The sequence below is a fragment of the Dipodomys ordii genome, unplaced genomic scaffold (assembly GCF_000151885.1).
Source record: "Dipodomys ordii isolate 6190 unplaced genomic scaffold, Dord_2.0 Scaffold151, whole genome shotgun sequence".
Taxonomy (NCBI): Eukaryota; Metazoa; Chordata; class Mammalia; order Rodentia; family Heteromyidae; genus Dipodomys; species Dipodomys ordii.
In genome coordinates, this window is record NW_012267367.1 from 2,735,386 (window position 1) to 2,751,871 (window position 16,486).

General features: G+C 40.8%; 1 protein-coding gene across 1 annotated transcript in view; it reads left to right on the forward strand.

The window, feature by feature from the left end:
* Mrpl13 (mitochondrial ribosomal protein L13) overlaps positions 1-5,469 on the forward strand; it is a 31,550-nt gene extending 26,081 nt beyond the window's left edge. The window contains exon 7 of the mRNA XM_013032250.1: positions 5,237-5,469. Within this exon, the coding sequence (XP_012887704.1) occupies positions 5,237-5,258 (22 nt within the window). The 3' untranslated portion in view covers positions 5,259-5,469. The remainder of the gene's footprint in view (positions 1-5,236) is intronic.
* The last annotated feature ends 11,017 nt before the right edge of the window (positions 5,470-16,486 follow it).

Below are 16,486 nucleotides of genomic sequence, written 5' to 3' on the forward strand. Positions count from 1 at the left end.
GTGGGGCCTGAACTCTGGGCCTGGGCGCTGTCCCTCAGCTCTTCAGCTCAAGGCGAGTGCTCTACCACTTGAGCCACAGTGCCACTCCCGGCTTTTTTCTTTTTGCTTATGTGGTGCTGAGGAATCGAACCCAGGGCCTCAGGCATGCAAGGCAAGCACTATACCACTGAGCCACCTTCCCACTGAACTCTGGGCCTGGGCGCTGTCCTTGCGCGCTTCAGCTCAAGGCGAGCGCTCTACCACTGGAACCACAGCGCTACTTCCAGTTTTCTAGTGCTTTATTGGAGATAAGAATCTCATGGACTTTTCTGCCCGGGCTGGCTTTGAACCACAATCCCCAAATCTCAGCCTCCTGAGTAGCTGGGATTACAGGTGTGAGCCACTGGCGCCTGGCTTGGAAGTTTTTTTTTTATTATGTAGGCTAAATTTTTTAATTTCGATCATATAAAACTTTTATTTTCAAGTTTTACAAAATTCTGTACCAGAGCTTCTCAAGAAAAATAAAATAGATGGGAAATGTCAACTTGAATTGCTTTACATTGTAATTCCTCACTTGTGAATCGAGAGTTTTTAAGCAAAACTCTCACCTTTTAGAGGAAGTAAGTAGAAAAATTCTACATCAATGAATACTTAAAAACAGGTATTTATGCTGAATATCTATGTTCCTGGTACCTATTCTTTACAGACTATTCTATGAAAAATATACAAAATAGAGGTGGGAAGGGTGAGGAAGAATAAGAATGACCATGGTGTCTTTCTGGGAAAAGGCCCAAAGTGTCTTTCTGTAGAGAGGGATTAGATTTATAGGGTTTAATAGTAATCCATCCAGATGAGCACAGGAATGAGTAGTCCCTGGTGCTGGGAACAGTAGCCCCAGAATTTTCTTGGCAAGCATCTTATTCAGTGGATGTCTTACTATGCCACTCTTGAAGAGAATAAGGACTTAAGCCTAGTACATGCTCTCTGACCTGACCACTTTTGCTCCAAAAAATATACTTACTTTCTGTTTTAAAGTAATACTAAAGCAATAAAGTAATATTAAGAAAAAAGTTACTTATATCTGTATAAAATATACTTTTATATCAGAGACTTTTCTGTATTCTGAATCCCCTCAAGATCAGGGATCTGGCCAGCTGTAAGATTTTCCATAATTTTATGCTGGTCTGGTCATGTGGCATTCTTCCCCACATGATCTAGCTTAATTTGCTCCCCTTCACTGTCAGAAGTTATTAGCTGGACTTAGAGAGTGGGCTACTTTCCAACTTTCCCAGCCATTTCAGACCAGTTCATATTGGCGTAAACCAAAGCCCTCAGTATTTCCAGGGCTGAGTTTTGCTCAAATTAGTTATTCTAAATTGTAGTGTTCCTTTGGATATGAACAGATCCGGAGTAGGCTGTTAAAAAAGCAATCTACTTAAATGACAAAACCCCCCAGACCAATGTACAGGTCCTATGCTTTATAGACTCAGACTTTAAAAAGTAATTGTTGAATGTAATAGTAATTCCCATTTTATTTTAATCAAAGAAAATATTGCAATTTTTTAACAAAATTTCAGTGTCTAAATTTTTCCAAAAAAATTTTTTTTGAAAAACAAAGCACATTGCTGGTTGCTGGTGGTTCACGCCTATAATCCTAGCTACTCAGGAGGCTGAGATCTGAGGATTGTGGTTCAAAGCCAACCTGAGAAGGAAGGACCCTGTGAGACTCTTATCTCCAATAAACCACTTAAAAAACTGGAAGTAGTGCTGTGGCTCAAGTGGTAGAGCACTTGCCTTGAGCTGAAGAGCTCAGGGACAGCACCCAAGCCCAGAGTTCAAGCTCCATGACTGACAAAAAGAAAAAAATCAAATTTAAAAGAAAAGAAAAAGAGGCAAGGAGAGAGAAAAAAGTTAAGGAAGAGAAAGGTTATTGCTCTTCAGATGATAGGGATGGAAACATTTAAAAGCTTAAGTACAAAGTAGCTAGGGTTGCCTAGTCCCAGTAGCCTGAAAGAACCTAACTGAACAAAGTATTTATTTGTTTATTTTAACAAAGTGTTTAAAAGGCAAGATGCACTGTACTCATAAATTCATATGTTGACTTGAACTCCTTTTGTCCAACTGCTTAAAGATAATAAAAATTTTGAAAGTTAAAAAGAAAAACAAAGCACATCCTGCCTCAGCCTCCCCAGTGCTGTGGTTACAGGTATGTAACACCACATCTGGCTTCACCTCTTGTAGTGTCTTAGGCCTCCCTCTTTAAGTGGAAAGGAATATGCAGGGCAAATGAGTTATATGTGCTCTGGCTTTTGTTTGTGTTTACAGAAAGAGACAGAACCATATTTAGCATAAGCCTGTCTTCCCCACAGGAGAACCTCCTGAAGCCAGGCAGTGTTGATCACCTTCAGTATGAAAACACGTCACTAGTTAGGTCAGCATCCCAAGTGTCCAATGTCTTGGCCGTGAAACTTCCCACCCCCCTCTGGGAGCAAATTAATCATCTGAAAAAGATCCCAGTTACTTGTCAGTAAAAGGAAGGAACGGGTGAGTTGATAACCCTACTACTCCCTCACTGTGAGTGTGTCCTTAGACACACACTAGGGTAAAGAGGGGTTTAAAAAAATGACTTTCTAGCCGGGCCCTGGTGACTCACGCCTGTAATCCTAGCTGAGATCTGAGGATCGCGTTTCAAAGCCAGCCCAGGCAGCAAAGTTCATGAGACTCTTATCTCCAATAAACCACCAGAAAACCGGAAGTGGCGCTGTGGCTCAAGTGGTAGAGCGCTAGTCTTGAGCTGAAGAGTGCAGGGACAGCGCCCAGGCCCAGAGTTCAAGCCCCATGACTGACAAAACAAAAAAAAAGACTTTCTCATGAAGGTGTTGTGAGGATAAAGTAAAATGTCTCATATAGAACAGGTCTTATCATGTGTGTCTCCTACTAGTTCACTCAGCATGTGCCATGTACAAGTGAGAGCCAGTGCAGTTGCAAAATCTCTAGTAGCAGTGTGCATGAAGTTCTCACAGCCTTAGAAAAAGGAGGCCTGCGATGCTTAGAAAGGGAGAGTTGTGAAGAGCTTGCCAGAAGATAGAACTTTTCAGGTGGAGTCTGAAAGATTAGTCACGCAGAGAAAAGATGAGAGTCATCCCAGGCAGAGGAGAAATCTCAAGCTCAGCATTATGACAGTTTCATCCAAGCAACCGTGAGCAGTATAGAGGGACCAGAATGCAGAAACCTGGGATTAAAAATAATGACCCAAAGAGGTGAGCTAGGGCCATGTCACAGAGATGGTGTGTTTTCTTCTGAAGTATGTCCACTTTGCCGAAGAGTGGGCTGTGGCCAAGTGTTGAACGAGGTAGTGAGATACGAAGAAGGGAGGTGGGAGAGAAAGGATCGATATTAGACGCCAGTGAGTGTGCTCCCACGTCCCTCAACTTGCCTGAAACTCCAACCCCAGTGTCTGCCTACTTACCATGTACTCAACACCAGTCTTCCAGTCCCCATCCTGAAAAATAACTTGGCCATATTCGCTGAGTTCTTGAAGCTGGAAATTAGTAGTTGTCTTTGAATAGTTGTCTTCCTGTAGCTCCTTCCTCTGTCTCTCCCTCCTCCCTCTCCTATCCAGCCTTCTCCCCCCAATGTGTTACTGCTTCTTCAAAATCCTGAACCCCACCTTTCTTCCCACTGCTTACTCCCTCAGTCCAAACTGTCCCTAATCTTTCCCCAAAATTATTTGGAACTAAATTAGGGCTTTGTGTACCCCCTCTTCCCTTGAGGTCAGTAGCTGTATGCCTAGAAGATTACATCCTTCACCTGCATTTCCAGTTCTGCTTCTGAATTCCACCAAAACAGTGGTGGTGTCATTTCATCCTGACTTAACAATGAACCTGCGATGGAGAGACAGCTAGTGGCTGACTAAACACAATTTCCTTGAGTGGCATTACCAAGGCTGCTTGTGGAACCATGTCTTACATTTCTTTCCAGTTGGATCACCAGCTCCCTTTGCAGTCTTCAGGAAGGGCGATGGGGAACGGATGGCTTGGTCGCATGTTTGGCACCCCTTCACCAGGGTGTGCAGGGACTGCACCAGTCACACTGCGGGCCTTCCCCGTGCACTCGGGAGCCGCTGGGAAGGATCACATCACGTTGTTTCCTAGACTTCAGTTGTAGCTTTTACCTTCAGAAAGAGATTGCGTAACCACAGTGACAGGCGTGTCTGCGTGTTGTTCTGGTCCGCTGATACGGAGAAGACTTTCTGGCTGGTTGCCTAGGTCAGTGCCTGTGCTCATCAGTTTCACACTAAACAATTTCAAGTTGCAATATAGTATTTTTACTCAGCCAGTAGGCTATGGGTCAGCTGATCTGGGCTATCTGGTTTCTCATAAGTATTCAGTTTGAGAAAAAAATACTGTAAATGTTTTCTCAGCTAGATAAATCATTCCAAGGCAAGCAGGGTGCATCTAGTTTTCTGAAGGAACTCCAGATTATCAAATATTTTTACAGCTGTTTCAAAACTATCTGCTCATTTTGTGTTACTATCTCTTTTAGAAAACTCCATGAAAACCTAATACCAACACACTATTGAGAGATAACAGGACACTTTACTTTTGTGCATTGTATGATTCCTTATTCTTTTTGTTATGATTCTGCTCATCATTTGAGCCAGATTTAGCATGTATTTGAAAAATGTTCTAATTTACTAAGGGAAATGACCTTTAGTCATGATTAATACTATTGAGACATAAATATGGAAAAAACAATTATATGTATATAAAAAGAGAAAATACCTGAGGTAGAAACATGTGATATATGTTTCATAATGAAAGTTTACATCTGATTGTACACCTGTAATCTCAGCATTCAAGAGGCTAAAGTTCATAGCAAGACCCAATCTCAAGAGATAAATAAAATTTAACATGTAATAATACAAATAAGGAGATTGCTTGCTCAAAATTTGTATTTATAAGATAAATCCTTCCAATTCTAAAGATCACAGTAGTCCTTTCTGTGAGAAGAGCTTACTGAAAATTGAAGCCAGTAGGTGTCAGGTGGCCATATCTGTATTTTCTAAAGGTCCATGGAATTGTCATTTAACTCTTCCTTGATTTGAATATTTTTATCAAATATTTAGATATACTATTCATAGATATTTCTCAGTGAACAGTTATTTTCATTTTAAATTGGACAAGAAATCTTTTGTCAGCCAGGAGGAAGTGAAATCATGATCCCTGAAAAAGTAAGTATTGCTTTTGTCTTTCAGACCTGAAGATTACCGGCTGTAGGAGAGTTGCAATTACAGAGGTGGTTAAGCTGCTTCTTGAAGTTTCTCTGACTTAGGACAAGGCTGGAGCAACTACTTCCATGCAGCAGGATGAAGCCCACCAAGGGAGGGCTGGTCCATCAGGAAATTGCAATGAAATGCATTATTTTATTTAATCTGATTTAAATGTCATAAATGATGATAATAAAATTGCCTATTTGGTTAACTAGTCAGTGTCACATTTCATGGATGTAGCTCACAGATGTAAGTTGCCAACATGCCCATCACTGGATTTTTCTCCAGTTCTAGATCCCTGTTCTTATGCCCTGGGAACAAGCCTCGCCTTTGTTTCCTTTCTGTGTCTACTTTACCTAGTCTTCCATCCGGCTGAGCTCACCTTTCCAATTTAAAGTATTTTCAGGCTGCTGTCATCTTTTTCTGTGTTCTAGAGAGCCAATCCAGTTCTCCAGAACAGCATAGGAAGAAAACGGATGAATATCTTCTTACTACATGTGTCTATAATGAGCCAAATAGTTCACATCATCCTATTGGTTCCTAAGCAGGTTTTCTCCAGTTAATGCCAAGTAAACATGAAGAACAGCAGCCAACTGTGCATTCTGATCTTGCAAAATATGCTATACTCTTGTCCCCAAGTCCTCTGTGTGATTTGTTTCACTTTATTCCAACTTGCAGTGTTGCAAAGCTTGGGAACACAAGAACATGTGATTATATTTAAAAGGAAAATGTAACCCAGGCAGAAAGTAACCCAAAAGACCTTCGGACAGGATCACAAGGTAGAGGAAAAGATTTATTGCCAGCAGAGCTAACAAAGCCAAATTCTCACGACAAAAGGGAGAAAATAGCGTCATCCAGCTCCTTGGAGGCCCCTTTTATTTCATTGGGGGCCGGAAGTGGGAGGTACCTCATCTACTGTGCCAGTGCTGCCATCGAGGGCAGAGATAAGCAATATTGATAAACATCGGTAACAACACTGAAAATAAATGAAGCAAGATCCTCTGTTAACTTCCCAGTAATCATCTGCTTTCCAGAGAAATGTCAGCAATGTATTTTCACCTCATGTAGCACAAGAGTGCATTGTGTTGCTGGGGGCTGAGAGTCCCTGCCTGTAATCCCAGATACTCCAGAAGCTGAAATCTGAGGATCAAGGTTTAAAGCCAGGTGGGAAATAAAGGTCTGAAAGACTCTACAATTATCAAAAAGCCATAACTAGAGGCATGGTTCAAGTGCTAGAACACCAGCCTTGAGTTCAAGTCTCAGTACCAGCACAATAGCAGCAAAAGAAAAGCCATTTAGTCTCATTTAGTCTCACATCCTTGTGAGAAATGGTACTTAAAACAATGATGCATTTCTGTGTCAAGCTAGTTGGAGTAGAAAACAGAACAATAGTCTGCAGCCAAGTTCCTGTATCAAGTTCCTCACATCATTCACAAATGATTATCTTCCTTCTACATGGCAAGAAACCTCAGCCTCCTCTTCCACCAAGCGAACTTCTCATGTCTTATAAATAAAATCCAGCAGTTTCAGTAGTCTAGTTTTACTAGAAAGGTATGATGTTTGCAGTTACCTATAAAATTACAAGCCTTAAATTTTCTGCTTCATTTTTCCCCTATCTCTTTATTTTGTTTTGCTTTTGGTGCTAGTACTGGGATTTGAACTTAGAGCTTAAGCACTGTCCCTTAGCTTTTTTGCTCAGAGCTGCCCTTCTACCACTTGAGCCACAGTTTTGTGACTTTTTGGTAGTTACTAGAGATCACAGACTTTTCTGTCCAGGCTGGCTTCAAACCTTGAGCTTCTCAGCCTCTTGAGTAGTAGGAGCCTCCCACCACTGTGATACTTTTTCAGATGGCAGAACCTTGCTATGCAGGGTTGTATATTCCCTGTCTGGGATAAACAACCAAACACACTAGTTGTAACTGACCTATCACATCCTCTTGCAGAGTCCTGAAGATCACACTTCCCCAACCATACAAGGCCATTCAGTGTGCCTGCAGTCACCCACTTGACACTGATCAGCAGCATGCCTTGTCTGGAGACACCGACTATCTCAGAGGTTCAGTCAGGACTTAGCCTGAGGGACAAGGCAAAGTGGTTTAAAGATGATCTTCACAGGGCTGGGAAGTTGGCTCAGTGGTAGAGTGCTTGCCTTGCATGCCTGAGGCCCTGGGTTCAATTCCTCAGCACCACATAAGCAAAAAGAAAAACCTGGAAGTGGTGCTGTGGCTTAAGTGGTAGAGTGCTAACCTTGAGCTGAAGAGCTGAGGGACAGCACCCAGGCCCAGAGTTCGGGCCCCACGACCGGACCCAAAAAAAAGTTAATAAAAAAAAAAAAAAAGATGATCTTCACAAGTATCCTTGCCCAGACTTTCATTATCTCTTAATTCTTATCTTAAGAAGACATCAACTAAGATTTCTGGGATTGATAAATTAGCTCTCTTAGTTTAGACAAACTGGAAGAAAGGGGAAGCTGGAGTGGTGAAGCTCAAGGCCCCGAGTTTGAACTTCAGTAAATAACTGAGGAAAATAAACTGGAGCCAGAGGCTGGAGTTGGTGTTGATAGTTAGTGGTCATACCATTTTTTAAGTGATTTCTTAAGAATTTTGTTTTGCTTATATTATTTAATGCAGATGGAGTCTTTTTAAAAAAATTAAACACACATACATTGCAGTTAGCAAAGTCCTTCAGTGGTTCTCCTTTATTATAGTTGCTGCTAAGCCAGGGGTAGCTACTGGCTGGGCATGCACTTCATCTTTTTTTCTATGCTGCATTTGACTGATTTGTTTTCCCACCTTTTGGAAAAGGGGATTGGTATCATATTCAGCCAAGAGCAACATTAAGTCCAGATCTCTCCTGGCTAAAAAAAATCCTGCTGTGGAACAGGTAGCAAGGTCAAAAGCTGCAAAGCCGAAGAGCCCTGGGAGCATTCTGCTGCCAAACTCTGCAGCTTGGGGTTTAAATTGGATACAACCCTGATTAAGAAGGTCTTAGCCTCCCAAGGCAGACATGAAGTCTTCAAATCAACTTAAATACAAGCTCTTGCAGAGAAATGGTATTTCTCCTCTGGCCAAAACATTTGAAAGAAGACAAGCGAGTCGTTCTGCAGTCTTCCTACTATTCAGGGCTACACCTTGGAAGATGTGAATCTGAGAGGGACACAGTTAAAACAGATGCCCAACGCCACCTGAGGACCCGATTGGATTAGGCAGGCTGCCAGCAAGTTTTAAGATGCTTTTTCCACATGCAGACAGCATGAACAGTCTCTGAAAAGACACGTGTCTGTAACAGCCATTTGGGCCACGGGATTCTCTTGGATTTCAAACAGATATTCTCTTCATGATTTAAATCTGATTCCACTACCCTCAGGATTCAATTCCAAGTCTAATACTTATTAAAACCTTGCTTCCAGTAGCTGCTCGAAGACCATCCTGTTAGTGGCCGAGCACCTGTGCTTTATAGGCTCATGTGGAGCTCCAGCTCATCAGCCTGGATCAAACCATTTAGCATCAATGCTTTGAAATTATGACACCATTTGGCATCATTTTGAGTAATCACAGAACTGAAAGGAGTCTGGCATTTGGAGGAAATTCTGAGCATTAAAGCAGCTGTCTTTTAGTCTTTGGCAAAGTCAGCCAGTCCAAATCAAATATTAGTATAATGTGTTAGGAGACTATTACCAGCTCTTTTGCTATCCATTTGCTGTCCCCAGCATGGTATGGAGGTACAGCCAGTGTAGAATAAGTGTATCCTTCAGAAAATTGAACCTGGAAGTCTAAACCTTAGAAGCATCAAGCAGCCAATGCTGCAATCTATATTGACAAAGGATCAGCTACAGTATTGTATTCAATCATCAACCAACATTTCTATCCCAACCTTAAGTGGCTTGAGTCATTTTCTAGGGTGCCTGAGCTACGTATGTAACTAAATCCAAGTCTCACTTTATTACAGAGCTATATTCTAGTGCAGGAATGTAGATCAAAATATTATCTGTAAGTTACATTAAATATTTACAAGTTATACTAGTAGATGCTAAATGGGAGATCTCTCAGGCATTCCAGGATACTCCTGCATAACAAACAGTACCCTAATGCAATGGATTTTTTTTCATATGTGCATATGACTGGTGGAATTCCACAGATTCCTCTTGGACTCAATGGAGCTGACCTCCAAAGTCTAGACCCCATGCCCCTGATTAGTTTGGACCAGTCGGAGGAGGAAAGAAAGGTGCCCAAACAAGCTTTTACCTGTGCAAGGATATTTCAAATTTCTACTGGTGCTGTGCACACTGACCTCCTGTAGGCTGGTGTAAGTCAAAATACTCCAGTATGGAAGTGGTGGAAAGAGGGAGGGAGAAGCAGCTAGTTTTTACAGATAGCTTAACTTGCTCTGCTTCCTACTGTTCCACTGGACCACCTTTCAAATAGATTGCCTGCACCAAAATCACTGCTTTATGTTCTTTCTTGAGAAGAATTCAAGACACATTGGCTTCATAATGAAACCTGGCAGTAAGTTCTAGCTCAGACATCTCATTCTCAGCCCAAATAGAAAATGATTTCACCATCACCTACCATAAAATCCATAGAGCTTAGCAAGGATTTTCCTAATTGCACTCCTTCACCCTCATCTCCATGTTTCCTATGTTTGAACTTTATATTCCAGCTTCTCACAATCATTAAGTCAAAACCATGCACTTCTTTCTCCATATCTTTTGCTCTGCTTGGAACAATTTCCTCCAACTTTCCTCTGCTTTCCACAGTATCTCCTCCTGTCCACAATATTTCCTCTGTTCTTTCTGAGGATCCTTAGAAATTTCTTCTCCCTTGCTAACTTCCCCACATATGTATTTTTATAATCAGTTCCATATAATGTTATAATTCCTTATTTCTCTATAGATAAGTTAAGCTTGGGAACAAAAGAATCATGTGTGTTTGTGTTCAGGTATGTGTGTGTCCTGTAAACAGAAAAGGTACATAGTTGGTTCTTATTAAAGATTTGCTGTATGAGTAATGATAGAGTAATACTGCTAAACTCTTTCTCATACACACAAACATAAGCACACACACACACACACAATTTCTGGCCTGTTACACATTAAAATTTTGCTCCTTGCTCCTGTAACAATATAATGCATGTGTTCCTTATCCATCACTGGATTTCCACAAAATTATTCAGGAGCCAGATCAGCTTCCAACTGGACTCTGCCCGCCTTCCATCCAGGTATAAATGAAAACTGGCAGATGAAAACCCTATATTTCTTACCTCCCTTGAGTCTGAAGCACATAGATATTTCACTGGTAGAAATGTGTCATAAGCTGTACTGAGAGAGTCTGGGAAATTAAAATCCAACTTATATTTAATAAGGAAGAAATGAACTGCCACATGGGTTGCTATTCTCAGACACAACAGTTGCCATGAAATTCTCTGTGATCAGACATGGCTATCTCTTTGCTGATACTCAACTTAGGGAGAGAAAAACTCCAGACTTCAGTGCACTATGGTAAGAATGCATGGACAACATTTATAAGTAAATCTTGGTCCCTAAAGAGTCACAAAGCAGATGACTGCTTCCAAATACAGCTGAGTTAGCTGCAGTCAGGCCTATGTAGATCGCATGATATTCTTAAATGAGTAAAAATTGGGCTGGGTATATAGCTGAGTGGTAGAGCACTTGCCTAGCATGTGTGAAGCACTGAAATCAATGCCAAGCCCTGCAAATGGAGATATACTTCGCCAAAGCTGTAGAACAGAAATAACAGTTATTGCTATTGCTCAGCCAGCTTCTGAAGTGTATCTATTTTGCTAGTGTCTCTCATAAGTCTCCAGAGGTGTGTCTCTGTGCTGTTTGATAAGACCCATTCTTGCTGGAGAGTAGAACAGAGATAGCACGGAGCCTGGGCCACCATCCAAGAATACCAGCCAGCTGGCAGTGACAACAGAGATGGAGTTAGCATGACTTCCACTTGAGGGATCCAAATCTGATAACAGAATGTTTTATTTGTGAAGCTCAATTCTTTTTGCCTTCAAACTTCTCAGTTCAAAGGTGCCATACAAATATATGAAAGACAGGTAAAGTGAAACATATCTATTGCTGCCTCCTCCTGTCCCGCCTCCCCACCCCCCCATCCCCCCATCCCTCAATGAATATCCTGTTACCTTATTTTCTCCCAATTATGGAATAAGCTTGTTAAAATTAAACATAAAGAAAATATGCTTAACAGTATTCCATCATCCACTCAAAATGGTATGTAGGTAACAGATATGTGTTTATGTATAATATAGTAGTATTATACAAACATAGAAGGAAATGTACACTAGAAACAAATTCTCCGTACATCTCACTGAGTAACTGAGCACACTTGAACACTGATAGTTTCTTGTAGTGAAAGTTGATCTGGCCAATAGTTTTATGATATGGTTTTTAAGGCAATATTTTATCATGATTTCACAGAGGACAGGACCCTATATATCTTCCCTTCTGCCTTATTTGTTATTTTTTGCTTTGGTAATGTATATATACAATATATAATATACTATATATAATATGACTGCTCTGAATTTTATTATAAAACTTAAAGTTAGGTTAATAAAGTGAGCATTTACTAAATTGGCCATAACTATTTTAATCAATAAAGTTAAACTAAAACTACAAAAAAACAAGCCACAAAATAAGGTTATTCACACCCATATATATTTTGATTATATAGTAAGGTGTACAGCACCATCAAACACATGAATACATTTGTATATGCACCCAAGCAAATAGATCATTCCACAATGCCCATCTATTGTTTCTTTTATTCTGCTTCTAAAATTCTCATTGTCTATTATTTTTCTAATCACCAACAACCCATTCTTCTAGAGACATTGATGGATGGATACATTATTTTATCATATAGGATTTGATTTTGAAATATTTTATAATTTTCTAGTAAAGTCAAAGTCTTTAATAGGATACACTTATTGCAAAATTTTTTCAAACAATATGTCCAGAACACATCATAATGTATCTTCACTAAATGGTTTTCCCCTGCTTCAATTTAGCATCTACACTCTGCCAAAACTATGCTCCCAAATAATTCTAAGCAAGTCCCTTGTCTGCTTTAAAGCACTATGTTACTTTTCTCATCACTATGATTTGATGCTTGATGGAAACAAGTGAGGAATGGTTGTTTGGGGTCAGAGAGTTCAGTCCATGGCCCATTGGCTCCATGCACTTGGACAGAATAACATGGTGGCTATAACATGTGCTGGAGGCTGCTGTGTACATCTAGGTGGACAGGAAATAGACAGCAAGAGGGACAGAGACATGATACCCCTCCTCCAATGACCCACCCTGAGTATAGCTAGGCCCCAGCTCTGAGAGTTCCCAGGGCCGCTCAAAATAGAACCACCTATTGATGACCATGCATCTAGCATGTGGACCTGTCAGGGAACTTTCCTCCCACCCTCATTGTTGAGTTATAGTGGATTTTTAAAGGAAATTTTATTATTTTTATGTAGTTGTAAAAGGGATTTCAATTCAACAGGTCACTTTATGAGTGCAATACATTTTGATCAACATGATTCTTTCCATGATTCTCTAATCATCTTTCTAGATCCTATCCATCTCTCCTTTCAATGTATCCAGTTCTACTTTCTCATGTATACATGGAATGCCATGATCACATCCACCTACCTTTCCCCTCTCCATTCACCAACCCTCCCTCCTCTTGACCTCATCCCACATACACCACAAGTTCCAGCTTCCTGGTATTCATCTTGTTAAACTGAGAGCTAGTTGTTGAAAGGAGTCACATTTCATATTCAAACCATAACATCAACCGGCTTCCTATCATTTTTAGAAAGAGATCTGAATATTTTGTATGTGATAGAAAAGTAAGTCAAGCCCAGAGAGACAACAGATGTATGCTTTCTCTCATATATGGAAGCTAGAATTAAGCTATACATATATTAATATACACTTCAGTTACTATCCAAGAGTACAGAAGTGTGTGAACTGACATATGACTCAATAAGAATACTCAACCGGTGTAATTCCTTAGAAAGGCTAACTCATAATCCAACAAAATAAACACCAGGAAAGGGAAGAGGGTGGGATCAAGTGGAGGGGAACAGACAAAGAGATGAAGGGGGAAATGTAGTTATAAAATTAAGAATAGTGAGGGAAGGATGAGGGTTGGGAGGGATGAGGGAGAATGATGAAAGAGTGACAGTCATCAAGATGCCCTGGATTTATATTCTACTTTGTAGAATGGCAATTCCTTTGTGCAGCTACTTAAAATGAAAATAAAATTAAAACAGAACAAAAACAAATCTCTTGGAATCTAGTCTGAGTTATCTTCTCTGCTTTAACTCAGATCAGCAGCAGATTTTCTTTTCCAGCACCCCATAACATGGTTGAACCCACAGCAGATACTAATTATACGTTGGATGGGTTGATATTCACATGCATGAAGAGATGGATGAGCAGAGACACACATGAAGGAATAAATGTATGGGAAGATAAGATATCAATATTGCCTTCCCTCACATCCTGAACCAGTTTTTTAGATCTGAATTTGAGAGCTTCCATGAAACTGACCTTTCCTATGAAGGCATTATTTCTGTTTCCCATATTTCTACCTTTACCTAGAGAAGAGTCTTCCTGCGTAAGCAGAGTTTAAGATTTGGCTCAGATGAATGATGAAACTGTGCCAGGATGCAAGAATTCCCAGAAGCATTGTAAAAAAAAAAAAAATGGAACAGCTGTCAAGTGTCAAGCACACGCTGAGCAGCCTGACTTCTGTGAAACATCACACCTGATATGGGAGTACAGAGGTTAAGGCATTAGTTGGGAAACGAGAAGTGAGACTCGGGCAGCATGCTTATCAAGATGGTAATGGTGGGGGTTAAGAAAAGTATCACGTGGGCTGGGAATGTGGCTTGCCTAGCATGCATGAAGCCCTGGGATCAATTCTTCAGTACCATATAAACAGAAAAGGCTGGAAGTGGTGCTGTGGCTCAAGTGGTAGTGTCAGCCTTGAGCAAAAGAAGCTCAGGGACAGTGGCTAGGCCCTGAGTTCAAGCCCTAGGATTAACAAAAAGAAAAGAAAAGCACTGCATGGGAAGAGGAGCCTCCAGTGAGTCTTGACTGTCATCTAACAGGAGGCATGGCTTTCCAATGGAGAAAATAAAACATGTCAAAGATACAGAAACAGGAGAGAACATGCAGAAAGGGTTTAGCAACTTTTTCACTGTGGCTATAGTTTGTAATAAAATATTTGGTTTGGATATATAAACATTTAATGAACATAAATATGAATAACCAGCTAAAGAGTTTGAAAGAGGCTTTGAAGAAAGTGGGACATTCTCCCTGCTAATCACGTTCTTTCCCCCCTACTCCAGCTCAAAGCTATTAGCTTTAAAATACTACCTGGGGATTGAAGCTCCTAAATTCACCTCCAGGCTTGATTTCTTCCTCAAGCTCCAACTTGCTTCTTTCAAACTTCACATTGTTTATCTTCTCAAGAGAACTGTTCAACCTCCCTGTCTCAAATTTGCAATTCCCAGAGGGATAATTGTACCTCTATCCATCCTGTGGCTTACACCAGAGTCCAGAGACTTTCCTCATCTCCTCTTCCAGTTAATTAGTAAGCTGTATTGGTTCTGGCAACTCTGCCAGTCCTCCATTTTCTACCACCAGTCCATCACAACAGCACAGCCATGTTTTCTGACCTGCTATGACCTCCTCTAATCCATTTTTTACTACACGTAGAATAATCCCAACAATTGCCCATGAGGTAACTGAAGCACTTGGTTGAAAAATAAAGCAACTCAGACAACCGAGACAGATCTTCGAGTTCTTCTGGGAATCTTCATGTTAATGAGCTCCATCTCCACTATTTTCTTCCATTATAATTAGAGGATTACCAACATTTATGACAGAGTAGCTTAGAGATTAAGAGTGCACATTATTTGGCCAGAAAGTCTAGATTGGAGAGCTAGGGGTTATGGCTTGAGTGGTAGAGTCCTTGACTAGAAAGCACAAAGGGTCCTGGGTTCAAACCCAAGGATAGAAGGAAGAAGCAAGGAAAGAAAAGAAAGAAAAAAGAGAGGAAGAGGGAGAGAGAAAGAGAGGAAAGGAGGGAGAGAGAAGAGGAAGGAGGGAAGGATGGCTGATAGAGAAGAAGAGAAGGAAGGAAAGAGAGTGAGGGAAGGTAGGAGGTAAGATTGAGAGGGAGGGAGGGAAAGAAGGAGGGTAGAAGGAGAGAAAGGGAGAAAGGGAGAAAAGAAGGAGAGAGAGGGAAAAAGGAGAGGGGGGAGGGAAGAAGGAAGAAAGGAAGGAAAGAAGGAAGGAAAAATTAAATAGTTCCAAATGAGATAGAACAGCAGTGATAAGTTTTTGTGGTTCCTCATTAATATTTTTGATTCTCTTATACTTCACAGTTTATGTGATGGTTGTGCTTGACCACTTTTGTGAAATTAAATGAGGTATAAAATTATTTTCCTTAGGTCAAAAGCACAGAAGTGGACCCAACACATGCCACCTCTGAAAGATGCCAATAGCTCTCCAGGCTCTCTTTTCTCTTGCAATGGAAATCATAGAAGGAGAGGTTGCTAATAGAACTTTCCAAGATGGAAGTCATGCAGAATATCCATCCAAAAACAAGGTGGACAGTTATCCTGCTATGTATATAGGAAAGAAATGTGTATTGTGCTAAGCTCCCGAGATCTTAAGGCTGGTTGTTACCATTGCATAGCCTAGCCCAACCTAACAACTTTATAACAGATACAGTGTCTAAGTTCTTTTAGTTGGTTTGGCTTATAGTGACCACCTAAATAGTGACAGAACAAAGCCCAGGAAGGTGGCTGAATGGAAGAGCTATTTCCCTATATGAACCTAAAACATGACCAGATCAGATAACTCCTCAGTTGAAACCTTTATTGAGGTGTGTGTGTGTGTGTGTGTGTGTGTGTGTGTGTGTGTGTGTGTGTGTGTGTGTGTGTGTGGTGGGGTTTGAACTCTGGGCCTGGATGCTGTCCCTCAGCTCTTCAGCTCAAGGCTGGTGCTCTATCACTTGAGCCACAGCACCACTTCTGGTTTTCTGGTGGTTTATTGGAGACAGAGTCTCATGGACTTTCCTGCCTGGGCTGGCTTTGAACTGCGATCCTTAGATCTCAGCCTCCTGAGTAGCTGGGATTACAGATGTAAGCCACCAGGGCCAGCTCTTTATTGACTTTTGTTTGTTTGTTTGT